The sequence below is a fragment of the Onychomys torridus genome, chromosome 3 (genome assembly GCF_903995425.1).
Source record: "Onychomys torridus chromosome 3, mOncTor1.1, whole genome shotgun sequence".
NCBI classification, from domain to species: Eukaryota; Metazoa; Chordata; class Mammalia; order Rodentia; family Cricetidae; genus Onychomys; species Onychomys torridus.
The window spans coordinates 130,940,161-130,957,131 of NC_050445.1; the positions used below are offsets into that span (position 1 = coordinate 130,940,161).

At 39.0% G+C, this 16,971-nt stretch overlaps 1 gene segment (V, D, J or C); it reads right to left on the minus strand.

The window, feature by feature from the left end:
• Positions 1-13,851: 13,851 nt before the first annotated feature.
• Positions 13,852-14,338, minus strand: LOC118580718. The segment is given in 2 exon segments: positions 13,852-14,162; positions 14,284-14,338. Coding segments are annotated over 2 exon segments (366 nt in total).
• Between the last annotated feature and the right edge of the window lie 2,633 nt (positions 14,339-16,971).

Consider the following 16,971-nt stretch of genomic DNA (forward strand, 5'->3'; position numbering starts at 1 on the left):
AGGAGCACAAAATTAAATGAAAGATACTACTATGAAATATCTTAAATGTTTATCATGAAAATGTTATAGTGATGGATATTAAAAATAATTCTCACCAGGTGGTGGTGGCTCAAGCCTTTAATCCCAGCAGTCAGGAGGTAGAGGTACATGGATCTCAGTGAGTTTGAGGCCAGCCTGTTCTAGGACAGCCAGGTCTGTAACACAGAGAAACCATGTCTTGAAAAACAAAACAAAATATAATTGTCATAGAAAATATGATTTGAGGAAACTTGGAATGCAGGGATGGGTCCCTGGTATTTGTGGCTATTGATATTTCACAGGCCAATTTCAATGCATTTGTTTCATATGAATTCAACATCTATAACCATTCATCCAACAATTATACCTCAGCCTGAGGTGAGATTGTGTTCCCCAATATATTGTGCACCTTAATAAACTTATCTGGGGTCAGAGAACAGAACAGCCACTATATTAAACATGGAGGTTAGGAAGTGGTAGCATACACCTTTAATCATAGCAATCCGGAGACAGAAATCCCTCTGGATCTCTGAGTTCAAGGCCACACTGGAAATAGCCAGGCATGGTGACACACACCTTTAATCTCAGCACTTGAGATCTCATGTCTTGCTTGGAAAAGACACATGCCTTTAATCCCAGGAAGTGATGGCAGGAAACAGAAAGGCATATAAGACGTGAGGACCTGAAACTAGAGCCTGTTAAGGTTTTAGCTTTTAGCAGCAGTTCAGGTGAGATCCATTCGAGTGAGGAGGACTCAGAGGCTTTCAATCTGAGGAAATAGGATTAGCTGAGGAATTGGCAAGGTGAGTGGGCTGTGGCTTGTTCTGCTTCTCTGATCTTCCAGCATTCACCCCAATAACTGGCACTGGGTTTGTTTATATTAATAAGAACTTTTAAGATTGTGTTACATCAGTCAAATTATATTTTCTCATTTATTTATTTATTATGCGTTTGTTTTTTCCTTTTTTATTTATTATATTTGTGTTTTAATTTTATATATCAGCCATGGGTTCCCCTGTCCTCCCCTGCTCCCACCCCCCCCCCCACATTTCCCCCAGCCCCTCCCCTCCATTCCCATCTCCTCCAGGGCCAAGACTCCCCTGGGGATTCAGCTCAACCTGGTAGATTCAGTACAGGCAGGGCCAGTCCCTTCCTTCCAGGCTGAGCAAAGTGTCCCTGTGTAAGCCCAAGGTTCCAAACAGCCAATAACTGATGGAAGTGGATGCGGAGATCCTCAGCCAGGTGGAGCTCCAGAAGTCCAATTGTCGAGAAAGAGGAGGGACTGTAAGAGTGTGAATTGTTGAGACCAAGATTGGAAAAGCACAGGAACAAATAGCCAAACTAATGGAAACACATGAATTATGTACCAAAGGCTGTGGAGCCCACAGCTAGATCAGGCCCTCTGGATAAGTGAGACAATTGATTAGCTTGAACTGTTTGGGAGGCACCCAGGCAGTGGGACCCGGACCTGTCCTTAGTGTATGAGCTGGCTGTTTGGAACCTTGGGCTTACACAGGGACACTTTGCTCAGCCTGGAAGGAGGGGACAGGACCTGCCTGTACTGAATCCACCAGGTTGTTTGTATGTGTGAGTGAAGATATGTTCATTCCATGGTACACAAGGGGAAGGCAAGAGAAACTTGTAAGAGTCAGTACTCATCTACCATGTTGGTTCAGAGAAAACTCAATTTGTTTTCATTGATGGAGGAAACTTTGATTTGTTGAGACAGATCACCAGTTCTCTTAGTGAACTGATTTTAGTGCTATATTTTGTGAGTATAAAGGTTTCTCCAGGGCTTGATAGATGGTTCAGCAGTTAAGAGTGCTTGCTGTTCTTCCAGAGGGTCTGAGTTTAGTAACCAGTGCCTTTACTGAGCTGTTCACCATCGTGCAAAATCCAGATACAGGGGACCCTACACACTCTTCTGTCCTATATAGGCACCCACATTTATGTGTGCTTACATACAGAGAAAAGACATCAACAAATACACATAATTTTGAAAAGAAAAATCTCTTTCTCACTGATAGAAATCTAATAGTTCTGTGCAAACACAAGAGTAAAGGGAATGTTTTATGCCTCAGAAATGGAATGGAGAGTTCAGGATAGACTGTTATTACAGCCTGATGAAAGTGTTTGTCCTGGTTGCTTCTGTCAGCTGGATACAAGCTAGGGTCATCTTGGAAGAGGGAACTTCAGTTGAAAAAAATACCTCTATCTGATTGACCCCTGTACAAGTCTGTGGGTATCATCTTGATTAATGATGGATGCAAAAAGGCCCAGCCCAATGTCAACAGAGCCAACACTTGTCAGGGGATCCAGGGTGATGTAAGATATCAAGCTAAGCAAACCATGGGGACTAACCCAGTAAGCATCACTCTTTTCCTTCAGTCCTGCCTCCTGGGTCAGGAACTGCTTGAGTTCCTGCCCATATTTCCCTTCATGATGGACAGTGATGTCAACTGTAAACTGACCTCCTTTTCCCCACATTGTTTTTGGTCATAGTGTTGATTACAATAGAAAATCATGTAGGACAGACCTCCAGACTTGTCACATGGCTTCAATATCCAACTAGTAGGAAAGGCTTCTTAATAGAAAGGCTCACTTAGAAGACTAGGAAAGAATGAACAGGAGCACCTTCATATTTTCTCTTTAGTGAGTCTTTAGGAAAACTCTCCCATTCATAGTTTTTCTCTATAAAGAAAATGATATTATGTTAAATTCTTGTTAACTTTGAATGAGAATCTCTCTCCCTTATAAGCCACTGTGTAATATAGCCACAGCAAAGGAGTCCAAGTTCACAGAGAACTCTAGCTAGGTAAAACAACAACAACAACAACAAAACTAGATCCGCTAGGGTGATATTTTATTTGTGCTGAAATGTGGTTTTATTTGTATGTTAATAAAGTTGCCTGGAGATCAGAGGTCTTATCCATTAAGCAGAAGTCTGACAGTGGTAGCACACGCCCTTAATCCAATCACATGGCAGGCAGAGTCTCTGTGTGTTCAAGGACATAGCCAGCATGGAGACACATGCATTTAATCCCAGTACCAACCATAGAGACCTGGAGGTCTGTATAGATAGGAAATAACGAGGAAGTCATGTGGTTGGGTTTAGAGCCAATGAGAAGGCAGAATAGAAAAGCAATAAAAAGACAGCACACAGGAAGAAGGTCTCTCTCAGGGGAAGGACAGCAGCAAGTGGTAAGATAAGGTGATCTTAGCTCTTGGCTACTGCTCTGATATCTGGTCTTTTAACTCTCTGTTTGGCTCTGTGTTCCTTTGTGGTGGGTATTGTGTTCCCTGAAATATTGCGTGTCCCCCCAAATAAACATATCTGGGGTCAGAGAACAGACAGCCACTAGAACAAAGTGAAAAATGGTGGCTAGAAAATGGGAAGAGTAAGCCATAGCAGAAGTTGGGTGGTGGTGGTGCACGCCTTTAATCCCAGCACTTGGGAAGCAGAGCCAGGTGGATCTCTGAGTTCAAGGCCACTTTAGAAACAGCTAAGCATGGTGACCCATGCCTTTAATCCCAGAAACCCAACCTTTAATCCCAGGGAGTGGGGGCAGGAAGAGAAAGGTATATAAGGTGTGAGGACCAGGAACTATGAAAGTAAAAGCATGTAGTTAGTTAAGCTTTTGGCTGGAGAAGCGTTCAGGCTTTGGAGCAACACAGTTCAGCTGAGATTCATGTGGAGGAGGACTCAGAAGCTTCCAGCCTAAGGAAATAGGATCACCTGAGGAACTAGCAAGGTGAGATAGCTGTGGCTTGTTCTGCTTCTCTGATCTTCCAGCATTCACCCCAATAACTGGCCTCAGGTTTGATTTCATTAACAAGTACTTTTAAGATTCCTGATATATTTCTTATTTAAAAAGACCATTTAGAATTTCGGCTACAGTCCACACTTTTCATGGTCAGGGTTATCTGTGAATGTTTTCTCCTTGGTTCTTCATTTGGCATGCTCATTAGGGACTCTGATTGTGGGTAAGAGCTACTCAGCAGAGTTGTTCAGAGGTGTGCCCTCACCAAATGAGGAGAACATGTTAATTCACTGATACTCAAACCCATGCTGATCATTTTCAACTGAATAGAACTTAACAAAATTGTCAACTTCACATGGCTTAGAAGAACAGTTACTTAATTGCAACAATGATACCAGATGTTTCAAAGAATAGTATGTAACTCTGGTCTAACTGGATAGTTTAATCCCAAAGTACAAATTAATTAAAACAAAAAGGAGCTACTCCATGCAATTTTAAATGTGAAAAATAAAAATTTTATGTTTTCAAATATACATGTTTAATAATGATTTATTGTATGAATCATCCCTTTTGTGCTTAAGACTCATATCAAATGGTTAAAATATTAAAAGTATTAGAAAACAAATGTATCACATTTCTTGTCCCAAGTGCTTTGTTTTTGTTTGTTTGTTTGATTTCTTTTGTTTCTCTTGAGACAATGAGACACCGGCTATCATAGAATTAATGATCTCCTTGCCTCTGCCTCCCAAGCTAGCAATGCAGTGTTTGCCACAATTGTGAATCCCTAATGTTGGATATTTTCCCTATTCCTAAAATTCTTTCCTTTTTTTTGATATTTAGTTGAAATAGATGGCGAATGTGGATTAACAAACCACTTCTTTGATCTAGTGTAAGAATTAACTATAGATGCCCAACTAAAACCCTAGGGGATTGACTAAATTACACACAGCTTTCGATCCTCAGGACTGAGGGAAGATCTCAGAAGCATTGCCCATAGAGTTCCTAGTGCATTGCAACAATAGATGATATGAAACTGTATAATTTAACTCTTGAACTCACTGTTTTTCACTCTACTTAACTAACCAAATGCAATTTTAATATAATGAAGCCTACTGCTTTGAATGTCCAAAGCATTTTCACAAATAAATTCATAAAAATGTCATTTAGGTGAATATGGAGGTTTATGTTCAATGTATAATGTATGGCTCTTATGTACCATGTACAATGAATTGATACAGTGAAAGTTCACACACAAATTAAATGATTAAAATCTCACATAATAGAATGGAAAACATGCATGCTGTTTCTACTGCCTTTAGGAAGATCTAACATATATGAGTGACTTCAAAAGTTCTTTCAAATAAATTTCCTTATAAGACAAACCTTGAACAAATTGTTTTCATCAATAATTTGTTTTATTTTCATTTTCAGACTCTCATATAAGATGAATCCTTCTGTGGATGACTATATTTTCATAATATTTTTATGGGAAAATATCATCATTTGTGATGGCATGATTACAACTGGCCTTTATATTGCTAATACCTAGGCTATAGGCCATCAAATAGTGATGAATATATGAATATGGAAACATAAATTCACTTTCCTTCTCCTTATTTTAAACAAGTATCAATTGTAAGAGAGTGGCCGTGAGTGCAAAGAACGTTCTGTCAAGAAATTGTTATTTATTGATGAAGGTATAAGAAGGATATGCATTTATTCTTTCAGTTCTTGACCAAGTTCCAGTTTTTTTTTTAATAGTTATGTGCTCTCTTTCATTATCTTGTTTGGGGACTCCTGCTAAGGGCACAAGTTTTCTTTATTACAGTGTTCTTTGTCAGTTTTGTTCACTACTTATCCAAGAGGCTTCGTTTACATTTCCTACCAGGGTCTATGACTTTTGTAGCTACAGATTATTGGTCCCAATAATTGTGTCAGGTATTGTTTTCATCTTACAGAATTGCCCTCAATACAATCAGAAAGTATTTGGTTATGCTATGATTTTCATTCCACTACTGGTACAGTTGGCATGCTTTATAAGACTGGTTGTTATTATAGCTCCTCAAGTCAAAGAGATTGTAATGTTGTTTTAGCTTTCCTATGTTCTTGAGACTTGCTTTGTGTCTTTTTATTTAAATACAGTTGATGTCTTTTAGAGTAGAAAGAACGAGATTTCTTTAGGGATTGGCCATTGGTAGGTTGGTCCCTGGTAGGCTGAAGCCTTGCCCATGTGTATATGGGTAGGACAAACTGGACTCAGTGGGTTATGTTAAAAAAGAGTAAATAAAGTGTGAAGAGTATGGGGGTGAATCTGCGAATAATTATAGGGAGGAGCATGGGTGAATGCCATTAAATACATTGCAGCATGCATGAAATTCCCAAAAAGGTACTATTTCAAATTACATTAAAAGTATAAAGGAGCCATGTGTGGTGGCACATGCCTTAAATCCCAGACTCTGGAGGCAGAGATGGGCAGATCTTTGAGTTCAAGGCTGGCCTTGTCAACAAAATGAGCTCCAGGACATCTACAATAAAATTCTTACATGCAAACCTCAGGAATCATGGAGGAAGAGGGAGTAGAAATATTATAAGATCCAGAGGATCAAAGCATTTTTTGTGAGATTGTGTCTATTTGGAATGTGAGAAGCTACACTTACAAAGTCTCACCAATATGACTGCGTAATTATGGGCCAAAAATAAACAGTAACAATAGACATGCTAATCTGAATGGGAGAAAGCCCAGGAGGCCTCAAACCTACACTGTTGTATTCTTTAGGGAACCTTCCTCATGAACTAGAGGGCAAACTGACATAAGATGGGAAAGGTATCAGTGATTCCAGGGTAATATCTGTCAGGGCAGCCTCATCCCTCCACCCCAGACAACTTTGCAGTAGCCAACTCTTAAAACTACAGTAGCTGAGCAAGTTGGGAGATCATATGATATCACCTAAGCTTGTAGAAAAACAGCTGGTGAGTTTATGCTTTGAACTGAGAATGACCAAAGAGAGCTTTTAACCTACCACTTCTCCATAGCCTCTTCAATGAAGGTGTTTGTGTACAAGATCTACAATACAATATACACTAACCAGAGTTTACATGGGCACTAAGCATTTGCAAATGCAACTGGAGTTTTAATGTATAATTTAATCAATTTAAATTTATATTGTCATGTACAGCTAGTATTAACTTTGTGGAACAACATTGTTCTAGCATTAATAGTTAACAGTCTCATCAAGGCGGCCAGGCTGCTTTAATAGTTGCATAGGGTTTACCTCATAGTTATTGATAAAGTAATCAGCAGAGGCAGCTTCAGGTTCGATCACACCAAGATCCATTGTCACTTAGCTGTAAGGGATGCTGGTCCATCTCATAGCCTGTTGATAAATTATTAGAGCAGCTCGTCTTGTTGGCTCATTGAAGCACTACAAATGGGCTCTTCTGTCAGTGACCTTTTCCCTTACATCAGCCTCTCAGGTGATGGAGATTCTTTCAACAAGATTGATGTCTCAGCTTTTTACCAAGGTGACAATGTTTTGTTCTAGCCAAAAAGTATCCAAGTCATAATCTCATGTAAGAATATTGCATTGTGTTAATATAAGTTGTATAGCAGCCCTTTGCTTTATCCACATCACATAAGATTTAATGTTTAATCCTTCCATTTCCATCTGTGTTGCAATATGTCATAGCTTCCTTGATGACTTCTTCTTCAGCCCCATTTAATAATAAATGTGTGTGTTTCTGTTATATTTATGAGTTTTTCATCTTTCCCTTGTGATTACATTCCATTTTTATCATTGATAAAAAGAAGATAAAAGAAGGTCATAAATTGTTTTCTATACAACATGAAGATTTGAGTCTGATCCCTATAACATGTCTAAAGTCATTCCAAGCACAGTTGTAAGTGATCATAATACCAGCCCATAGCATGGGATAAACAGGCTCATCAGCCACCCCATCTAGCTCACTCAGCAGCTCCAGGCAAGTGGAAGTCCCTGTCTCAAAAACAATACGAAATGAAAATAATGTAAAATAATTCATGGATCAACCCAAAATGTTGAAGTGAACCTCCAAATTTGCAAGTACACACACATTGTGCACACAGACAGATTTAGTAGAGGCATATGAAAGAAGATGATTTGTGTGCTAAGACTTTTTGAAATTGTTTGAGATTCTTTTTGTGACTGGTACATATTTTATCTTAGATAATTTCCTATGTGCTCTTGAGAAAAATGTGGTCTCTGCTCTTGCAGCTGGAGTGTTTGATGTAAGTCTGTTAGGTCTAAATGGTCTACAGTGTTAAAGAAATAATGATGTCACACTTTCCCTTACTGACCTATTCTATGCACTTCTAAGTAAAATACTAAAATTACCTTCCATTATTATTTTGATGTGTATGTCTTTACTTAGTTGTCCCATTGGTTCTTTCCCATACTTTAGAGTTCTGAGATTTGGTTCATAGATCCTCACAGCTCTTCTATTTTCATGGTAACTAACTTTATGTTTGGAGCAGTGAAATCTTGCCAAGTCAGATCTTTTATCAGGAATTGATTCCCTCTGCATTCTTTACCTCCTTCTCTTTAACAGGTTCTCAGTATCCCAGTTGACCTGCAATTTGCACTTCTCCAAAGGTCTCTCTCCTGCTCCTTTCCAGGCCCTTGTTGTTCCTACAATCTTCCCACTGGACTGCTCTTTGAATACCTCCCCCAAGAGATTAGTTTTCCTTCAAAGAACAACATGTAAGTTGTAATAAGCATTATTTCGTGGTCTAGCTTCTTTGTTGTCTCAACCATTTTCAAGTTCTTTGCTGTACTCCTACTGTGATTCAGGTCATGAATTCTGCTACTGCCTGGAATTCTGAATGAATTATTCTTGAGTTTCTTGTAAGTCTTGCCAGCATGTTGTGTTAGAAAAGGAATTTTTTTTTACTTTTATGTTAGTTCTTCTGCTATTTTCTCTCTCATCACTTGTGATTCCCACACATATGTATTGATTTAATTTACAGAACCTTAACATTTCTGAGTCAGCATTCTTTCTTATATATTACATCATTTTTATTCATCTATTCATAGTTCTCAGTGATAAAATGTCAAAGATTCTCTCTTCTATATTTTTTAGGATCAGTTATATGTAATAACTGACTGTTGTTAACACAGTGTTCAGTAGTTATGCAGTGCATTTCTTCCTTTCAAACTTCAATCAAGTTGCTATTGATAAATCTTTATCCATTCTTCCCACCTCAAGAACCTGCTTTGATGACAACCATACCAATGACAATTTCTATGAGGTCACCTGCCTTAGCTTCCATGTGAAATCCTATGGTATTTGTCTTTCTCAACTCTTTGTTTACTTCCTTTATTGCCTATTATTAAAAGTGGAAACTAAACTCAGAGGTGTGTACACTAGGAGAAAGTAGATGTGTTAGGAGTGCATTACAATAGCAAGAACTATGCTTTTATGTGTGAGTGCACTACATGGCTGGTGTTTCTAGGATCTTCTTACAGTTACTGATAAGAAAAAGGATGTTGGGTCAAGTGCAGCAAGATGTCAATAGCAGACTTTTATTTTCCACAAGTATGAGAAATAATTTACTAAGTAAAAATTTCTGTCTTTAACTGTAACATAACCCACTAGGTGACCTGAGTGACAAAATGACCAGCAGCAAAATCCATTCACAGCAAACTGAGTATTGATGTTGAGGATTAACAAAGCAGCATAAGTGTGATCAACATTTGTCTCCATCTGTGCAACAGAAGTTGTTTTGACAACTGTGAGAATCTTCAAATAGGAAGAAGATCTCACATCTTAGGGACAAGGCAGTTTTCTCACTGTTGCAGGATATAAAGTCAGCAAAAAGAACTCTGCACTCGCCCTCCATAGTGAAACCAGGGCCCTGGCCAGAAAGAATTTCCCTCTCTCTTCAGTTTTTAAAATGTTAAAAATGCCTACACTTCTTCCATGTGATACCTTGGTCTTACTCCCATATGTCTATGGTATTAAAAATATAACTAGTGTAAGTGATGGACTAAATATTTTTATCTATGTTTTTCTAGTACCATACTGTTAGCATTTACCATACTACAACATTTGACAAAATGATGATCATTAGCCTTATAACTATGCCAACCAAGGTGTGAAATATAAGCCTGGGGTCTGTCTCACATTCACTACACAAAGCTATGGAGTAAACTATTTGAACTATGTCTGTTATAGATACAGCAGTTACGTCCCTGGAAACTCCTCTGGATTATTGTGCTTCCAGGACTTTTGGCTTTGGAGACACATATATATGGAAGATTTAAAAACAGTAATAACAAACTGTCATCAAATTGACATGTCTGCATTCCAGATGCTGAAACAAGGACAAGGTATGGACAAAAATTTCTGAAAAGAAGCTTTGTCTACAAATACAGACTGACTAATTAGACCTCTATTGATGTGGAGAAGTTAGAATGTATTTAGTCCCTATCAACATGCTTCAAATAAAGTATTTCTCATACTAGGCTGTGTCTTTCACCATTCCACCACCTCCCAATTTTGTTTTATTTGAATCCCTCAATGTATGTGTTATGTCGAAGCCTCTCCATCCATTATTAATAAAACTCTAATGCTCCCAACATCCACATAGAGGTGTTGCTGTGGATATCGCTCTGTGTAAATAAAGTTCTGATTGGCCAGTGGCCAGGCAGTAAGTATAGGCAGGACAAGAGAGAAGAGAATTCTGGGAAGTAGAAGGCTGGAGAGAGACACCACCAGCCAGCTACCATGACAAGGAGGATGTAAGGTACTGGTAAGCCACAAGCCATGTGGCAAAGTATAGATTAATTGAAATGGGTTAATTTAAGATAGAAGAAGTAGATAACAAGAAGCCTGCCACAGCCATACAGTTTGTAAACAATGTAAGTTTCTGTGTGTTTACTGGGTTGGGTCTGAGCGATTGTGGGCCTGGCAGGTTAGAGAGATTTGTTCTGACTGTGGGCCAGGCAGGAAAACTCTAACTACAAGGTGTGCTGTAGTACTTTCCTGGGAATTTCTCAATCCCATCAATACAGGCTTTTGTCTACCTTTACAGATGTTTTCTGCTAGACCTGGGACCTGAGGACCTCAAAGAATGGAGCAGAATACAGTCCAATGCTGTAGACAACCTTACTTCAGTTTCAGTGTACTCTTATACAAGAATGAAACAAAGAAAGCAATGATCAAAGGAAGGTTGTTTGAGTTTAGGGAAAAAAAACATTATCAGAAAAACACATAAATAAATGTCAGGAAGCACATACTAAATATTATCAAAGTGCCCTTTCCCAGAACTTTCTCAGGACAGACAAATTTAAACACAATTGCCTGAAATATATAATAGGTTATATCTGGGAAAGCATAATAGAGAGGCAGAAGACCATATACAGATTAAGGATACACTGACCAGATTGAGTTCTAAAGCTATGTTCTGACATCCAACAAGAATAAACATGTATTATAAATTGAATGTAAATGTTTGTTGCACAAGGCAGGAAATTACATCCAAGAACAATCCAGAGAACACAATGCACCTGAGATAAATGGACTTCTGCTTTTTTCATGGGTCCTCTCACATATTTCCCAAATGGATTGATCACCATTCATCATTCTTTTGAGCATGTTGTAACATGCAAGGTTAACCATCATATAGATCAAATAATAGGATCACTAGAGGGCATGGTAGTTCTATTTTCAATGTTTTGAAGAATCCGTATAGTGATGCCTAATATTGATACCAACTTACATTATAATGAATGGTTTTCCCCTCCCTTTAGAGAGATATTTCATTAGTATTTTATTGGCATAACCTTCATGATTAGTAGCATTGAACATTATTGTCACATAATAGCTATTTGTATGTTTTCATAAAGGACTGTTTAATTCTGTTGCACAATTTTGAATTTGTTATTATGATTGAGTTTTGATTAAGGATATTGATGTATAATGTTTCCTTTTGTCCTTTTACTTTGTATAGTTGTCTGGGTTTTCTATCAGGGTTATATTAACAGTGTAAAATCTACTTGAGAGTGTTCTTTGTCTTTGATGCTGCATAAAAATAAGGAAGATTTATATTGGTTCTTCATATTTTTATTAGAAGTCAGCAATTTAAGTGAATAAGAAAGCTACAAAAAATTTACCAACTTGTCTGTTTTATAGTATTTGCTTTTATCTTTGCAAGCATTAACTTTAATATTTTAGTGACTTGAAAATGAGGCAAAATGACATAATCAACTATGCTGTGATTACCTCTACTCAGACAACAGTAGATGGTCATACTGGAAGCCTCATGCTCAAGTCTGCATCTCCCATCTTTCCTCTGCATAGTGATATTGAATAATGACTCTTTCTGAAACTTATCACAAAGGAAGATGTTTGGACAAAATGATTTAGTTGGGTGCATGTGTCATATTATAGAAAGGATCCAAGTGTCCGCTGTTTTCTCCTTTCCCTCAATTGTCAAAGGCCAGGTCATGTTGTTCTTTGCAGTGAAATTGTACCCATCTCTAGTTTGTCACACTGTTGACAATGTTGAGTAGCATATGACTGGAAAGGGGAAATAGATGAGATCTCCTGAGTAAACTCAGGGTATGGGGGTAATAGAGTGGAGGGAATGGGAGAAGAGGTCATGAGGATGGTCAAGCTGGAGTGGGAAAGCAATGAAAGAGATATCTTGATAGAGAGAGACATGGGATTAGAGAGAAATCTGGTGCTAGGGAAATTCCCAGGAATCTACAAGGATGACCCCAGCTTAGACTACTAGCAATAGTGGGGAGGATGGCTGAATAGGCCTTCCCCTATAATCAGGTTGGTGATTACCCTGTCATCATAGAGCCTTCACCCAGTAACTGGTGGAAGCAGATGCAGAGATTCACAGCCAAGCAACAAGCTAAGTTCTAGGAGTCCAGTCAAAGAGAGTAGACAGGTATTATATGAGCGGGGGTGTGGTAAAGATCATGATACAGAGGTCTACAGAGACAACTGAACCAAGATGAATGAACTCATGAACTATAGACAGACAGCTGTGGAGCTTGCATGGACTAGATGAGGCACTCTCCATGCAGGAGACAGTTATGTAGCTTGGTATGTTTGAGGGGCCCATGCCCTGGCAGTGGAATCAGGATGTATCCATGGTGTATAAGCTTGCTTTGCAGAGCCAATTATCTGTGGTGAGACACCTTGCTCAGGGAGGAACTTGGTCCTGCCTCAACTGATTGTACCAGGCTTTGCTGACTCCTCTTGGGAGGCCTTACCCTTTGGGAGAAGAAGATGGTGGGTGGGTTGGGGAGGTTGAGGAAATGGAACAGGAGGAAGGATGGGAGGGGTAACTTTGGATGATATGTAAGATGAGTAAAAATTTTCTTAAATAAAAAAAAACACAACCCTTTACTCTATAATTTCATATAAACAAGTCTACATTGCATTTCACACAGTGGGATTGAGAGTCATATGAGGGTGATTCAATTTTGTTTGATACATGTAAGCAGAATAGTGAACATTAGAGCCAGAAAGCATCCTATGTGAAGTGCTGCAGACCCCTGAGAGTATCAACACCCATACCTCCAATTTCAAGGCAGAACAGAAGATCATGGTTAGGCAACTTCTACTTTCTCTGATGCATGTGCTCTAGCTTTTGTGAAAAAAGCAGGAATTCTTTTTACTGTCAGCTTCTCTCAATATTTCCCTGCCATTTACATGCTGATGCTTAGAAACTAAGTCATTGCATTTAAATAATGTGTGCCTGGAATGTCCAGGGAAGTTTCTACTCTTTTGTACAAGTTCCACCTGGAGACACAACTCAGACTCCTCACAGGGAATGACTGTGTACTCTGTTAAGGCAGAAAAGGCATTGGTACTCTGTAGTTCTGGAAAGAAAAAGGAAGGATGACAGGGTACAGACATGACTGTTTAGCCTCTTCTACAAAAACAAATGTCTCTCTGTGAGATTTTGTAATAATCCAGTGACATCTGAGAAACAGTTTCAGTAAATGAGTCATGAAGTCTGAGCAGCTGAGGCAGCCCAGGCTCTCACTTCTGCTTCCATGGAGGTTTATGTTATGACTTATGTCATTGTGGGAGGGGTATTATAAAATTGCTGACAGTGATAAATTGCAAAGTCTTCAGACTCCAGGCTGCTGATGGTGAGAGAATAATCTGTTCCAGACCTACTGCCACTGAACCTCGATGGGACCCCACTGTCCAAGTTGGATACAGCATTGATCAGGCGCTTAGGAGCTTTCCCTGGTTTCTGCTGGTACCAGTTTAAATAATTGCTAATGCCTTGACTGACCCAACATGAGATAGTGACTCTGTCTCCCAGAGATGCAGACAGGGAGGATGGAAACTGGGTCACCTGGATGTCACATCTGGCACCTAAGAATGGAGACATAATAAAGAGCCACATAGTTAAGCATAATATGAAAGGACTACCACAAATACCAATCAGCACTAATCACAGTGTAACAGTGAAATTACCATTATACTCATTTTTCACTTGGTAACCAGAGCAGCAGGAGCCCGAGGAGCTGAGCAGGGGTCCTCATGTCCATGCTGAGCCCTAACTGCAGTGACAACTGCACAGGGTGTGACTGGTATATGAAGAAGTCCTCAAGGCTGTGCAGTGAGTGCATGCAAATCAATGGGAATCAGTAAGGATGGGCACAGCTGGAAGGCTTGCTTGTCTCAACAACTGAGTACAAACACAGAGTCCCCAGATGCCTGAGGTCAGACCACAATACGCCTATAGAAAATTCATTTTTTAATTTAAAAATTATAGATGATATTTTGGAGATTTCTTTGAAAATTTCTACTGCATATAAGCTCTTTTTGAAATAATATATTTCAAAGACATGTTAGTGGCAATGTAGACAAATTGCTGTGGATATCTCTCTGTATAAATAAAGTTCTGATTGGCTAGTAGCCAGGCAGGAAGGATAGGGTAGGCGGGACAAGGAAGAGGAGAAGGCTGGGAACAGGAAGGCTGGAAGGGGACACTGCCAGCCGCTGCCATGAGAAGCAACATGTAAAGACACCTGTAAGCCACAAGCCATGTGGCAAAGTATAGACTAACAGAAATTGGCTAAATATAAGAGTAAGAGCTAGACAATGGTAGGCCTGAGCTAATGGCCAAGCAGTTTAAATGATATAAGTGTCTGTATAATTATTTTATACATGGGCTGTGGGACTCACAGGGCTTGGTGGAACCTGGAGAGATGCTCTCCAACTACAAATGGCGCCCAACGTGGGGCATGAGTTTCCACCTAAAACCTGAGAAAAAAGATTCTAAAACAGAGCTAAAAACAGCTTCCTACTTGTCTCTTTCAAGTTAGCAATAGCCTGCCAGTGTGAGGTACTATGGTGGGTTCCTGGCATGTGCCTCTGACATGCAGTGTGGCTGGAATGAGGAGTCTACAAGCGGCACTTTTCTCTGCTGCATGAAGATTTAGCCTTTGCTAGTTTAAAAAAAAAAAAGTTTCTGGCTATGCACTGCTTTGATAGAACTGCTTCTGATAGTTGATAGTACACATGGCTCCAGACCCAGAGCTGGCAGTAAACTGTACCACCGCCATGTTGGGAAGCTGAGGTGGGTGGAGCCAGCAGCCACAGCAGCACTTCAGTCTTATAAAGATGGATATTACACAGAGAATCTGGTTTATGTTGTCTTTGGGATTTTTAACTACAGAAAAAGATTTAATCATAAAAGCTGTTGAGTTAAATAAATATGTAAATTTTAAAGGTACCTTGACTTCAAAATTTGGATATAAGGATGTGCTGCTTTGGAAAAGAGTCTCTGCTTTTGTTTCCACAGAAGGCCAGAGGCTATGGATTTATTCCAGATTAAAATACATCAGGTTTGATCAGCCAAGACCACCTGAAAGGTCTCTGATGACACAATGGCCCAGATGATCCGACATCCAGAATGGTTTCAATGCAACTGGCTCAGAGGTTTACCCTCATGGACTACTCCATAATCCTAAAATTTTCTTTATGTCCCCATAAGATACAGCGCCCCCAGCAGGAAGTAGTAAGAAAAACTACACCCAAATTCCCAAATATATCAAGCTGGTTTTGGAGATGGAATTGGCTCACTCCTCTAATCCCAGACATATTACTAGAAGAAAAGGTTAAGAGATTCCTGTGTCCCAAATCAGAAGAGCCCTCTGTGTGGGATAGACAAAAAACAACATCTTTATTTAAATCAGGTTGATTATAAATGTGATCTCTTTCTAAAGAAGAAAAGGGGATATGATATAGATATAATAGGATGAAAGGGTAGATTAATGAACTTACTTTTAAAGAGCAACAACTTGTTTAAAATGTTTTACATTGGTATAGATTTTAGTCTATTAATACAAACTTAAAGTCAATTTTGTTATGTTGTGTGTATATTTCTACTCGTGTTTAAGGTATTGTTTGTATAGCTCATTTTAAATTAAAATGGATAATTAAAAATAGATTAATAATTAGTCATCTATGATAATCATACTCGTAGCCATGTTAGTTAAGTCTTCTAGATATACACAGAGATATTTCAGATAGACGGGTAATCTTCAAACACTTCCAAGGTCTACAGAATATGGCATTTCAAATTCTTTTAAAATTTAGACTTTCTGGACAGTGAGACATGTCTGCTCCTGGCAGCACCAGATTTACTTCAGAGAGAAGAATGGGCATTAAAGACACTTCATATGGAATTTATCTTCATTTGGACAAGAAACTGTTCTTGCCTGGACTGCTTGATCAGCTGGACGTGCAGGACCCATAGAAAGGTGACTACTAAACTTTGCTTAACAAAATGGTCCTTCAGGTTCCTGCTTTGCAGAGTAAACTGCCAGACATTCTACGGGACACTGAGAGAATTGACTGAGAGACTCTAGCCCTGTGGGCTGAAGACAAATGCCCCAACTTTACAAAGGAACATTAAGTGACTGTCCAGGCTGACAGCTGTCTCTGTCTAACCTGCAAGACTCCTGAAAGTTACGTGCATCCTTCTCCTGGTTCTCAGATAATATTATATCCTTCAGAGGTCTTTGATGTGGTTGAAGACTAGATAGTTATAATTTCCTCAGTTATGGTACAAGATAAGTTAGATATAAAACTTTAGACTCACAAATATAAGATAAATAGGATAACTTCTTTAATATTGTAACTACAATTCTTGCTTGATAATTGTTTTGTTATC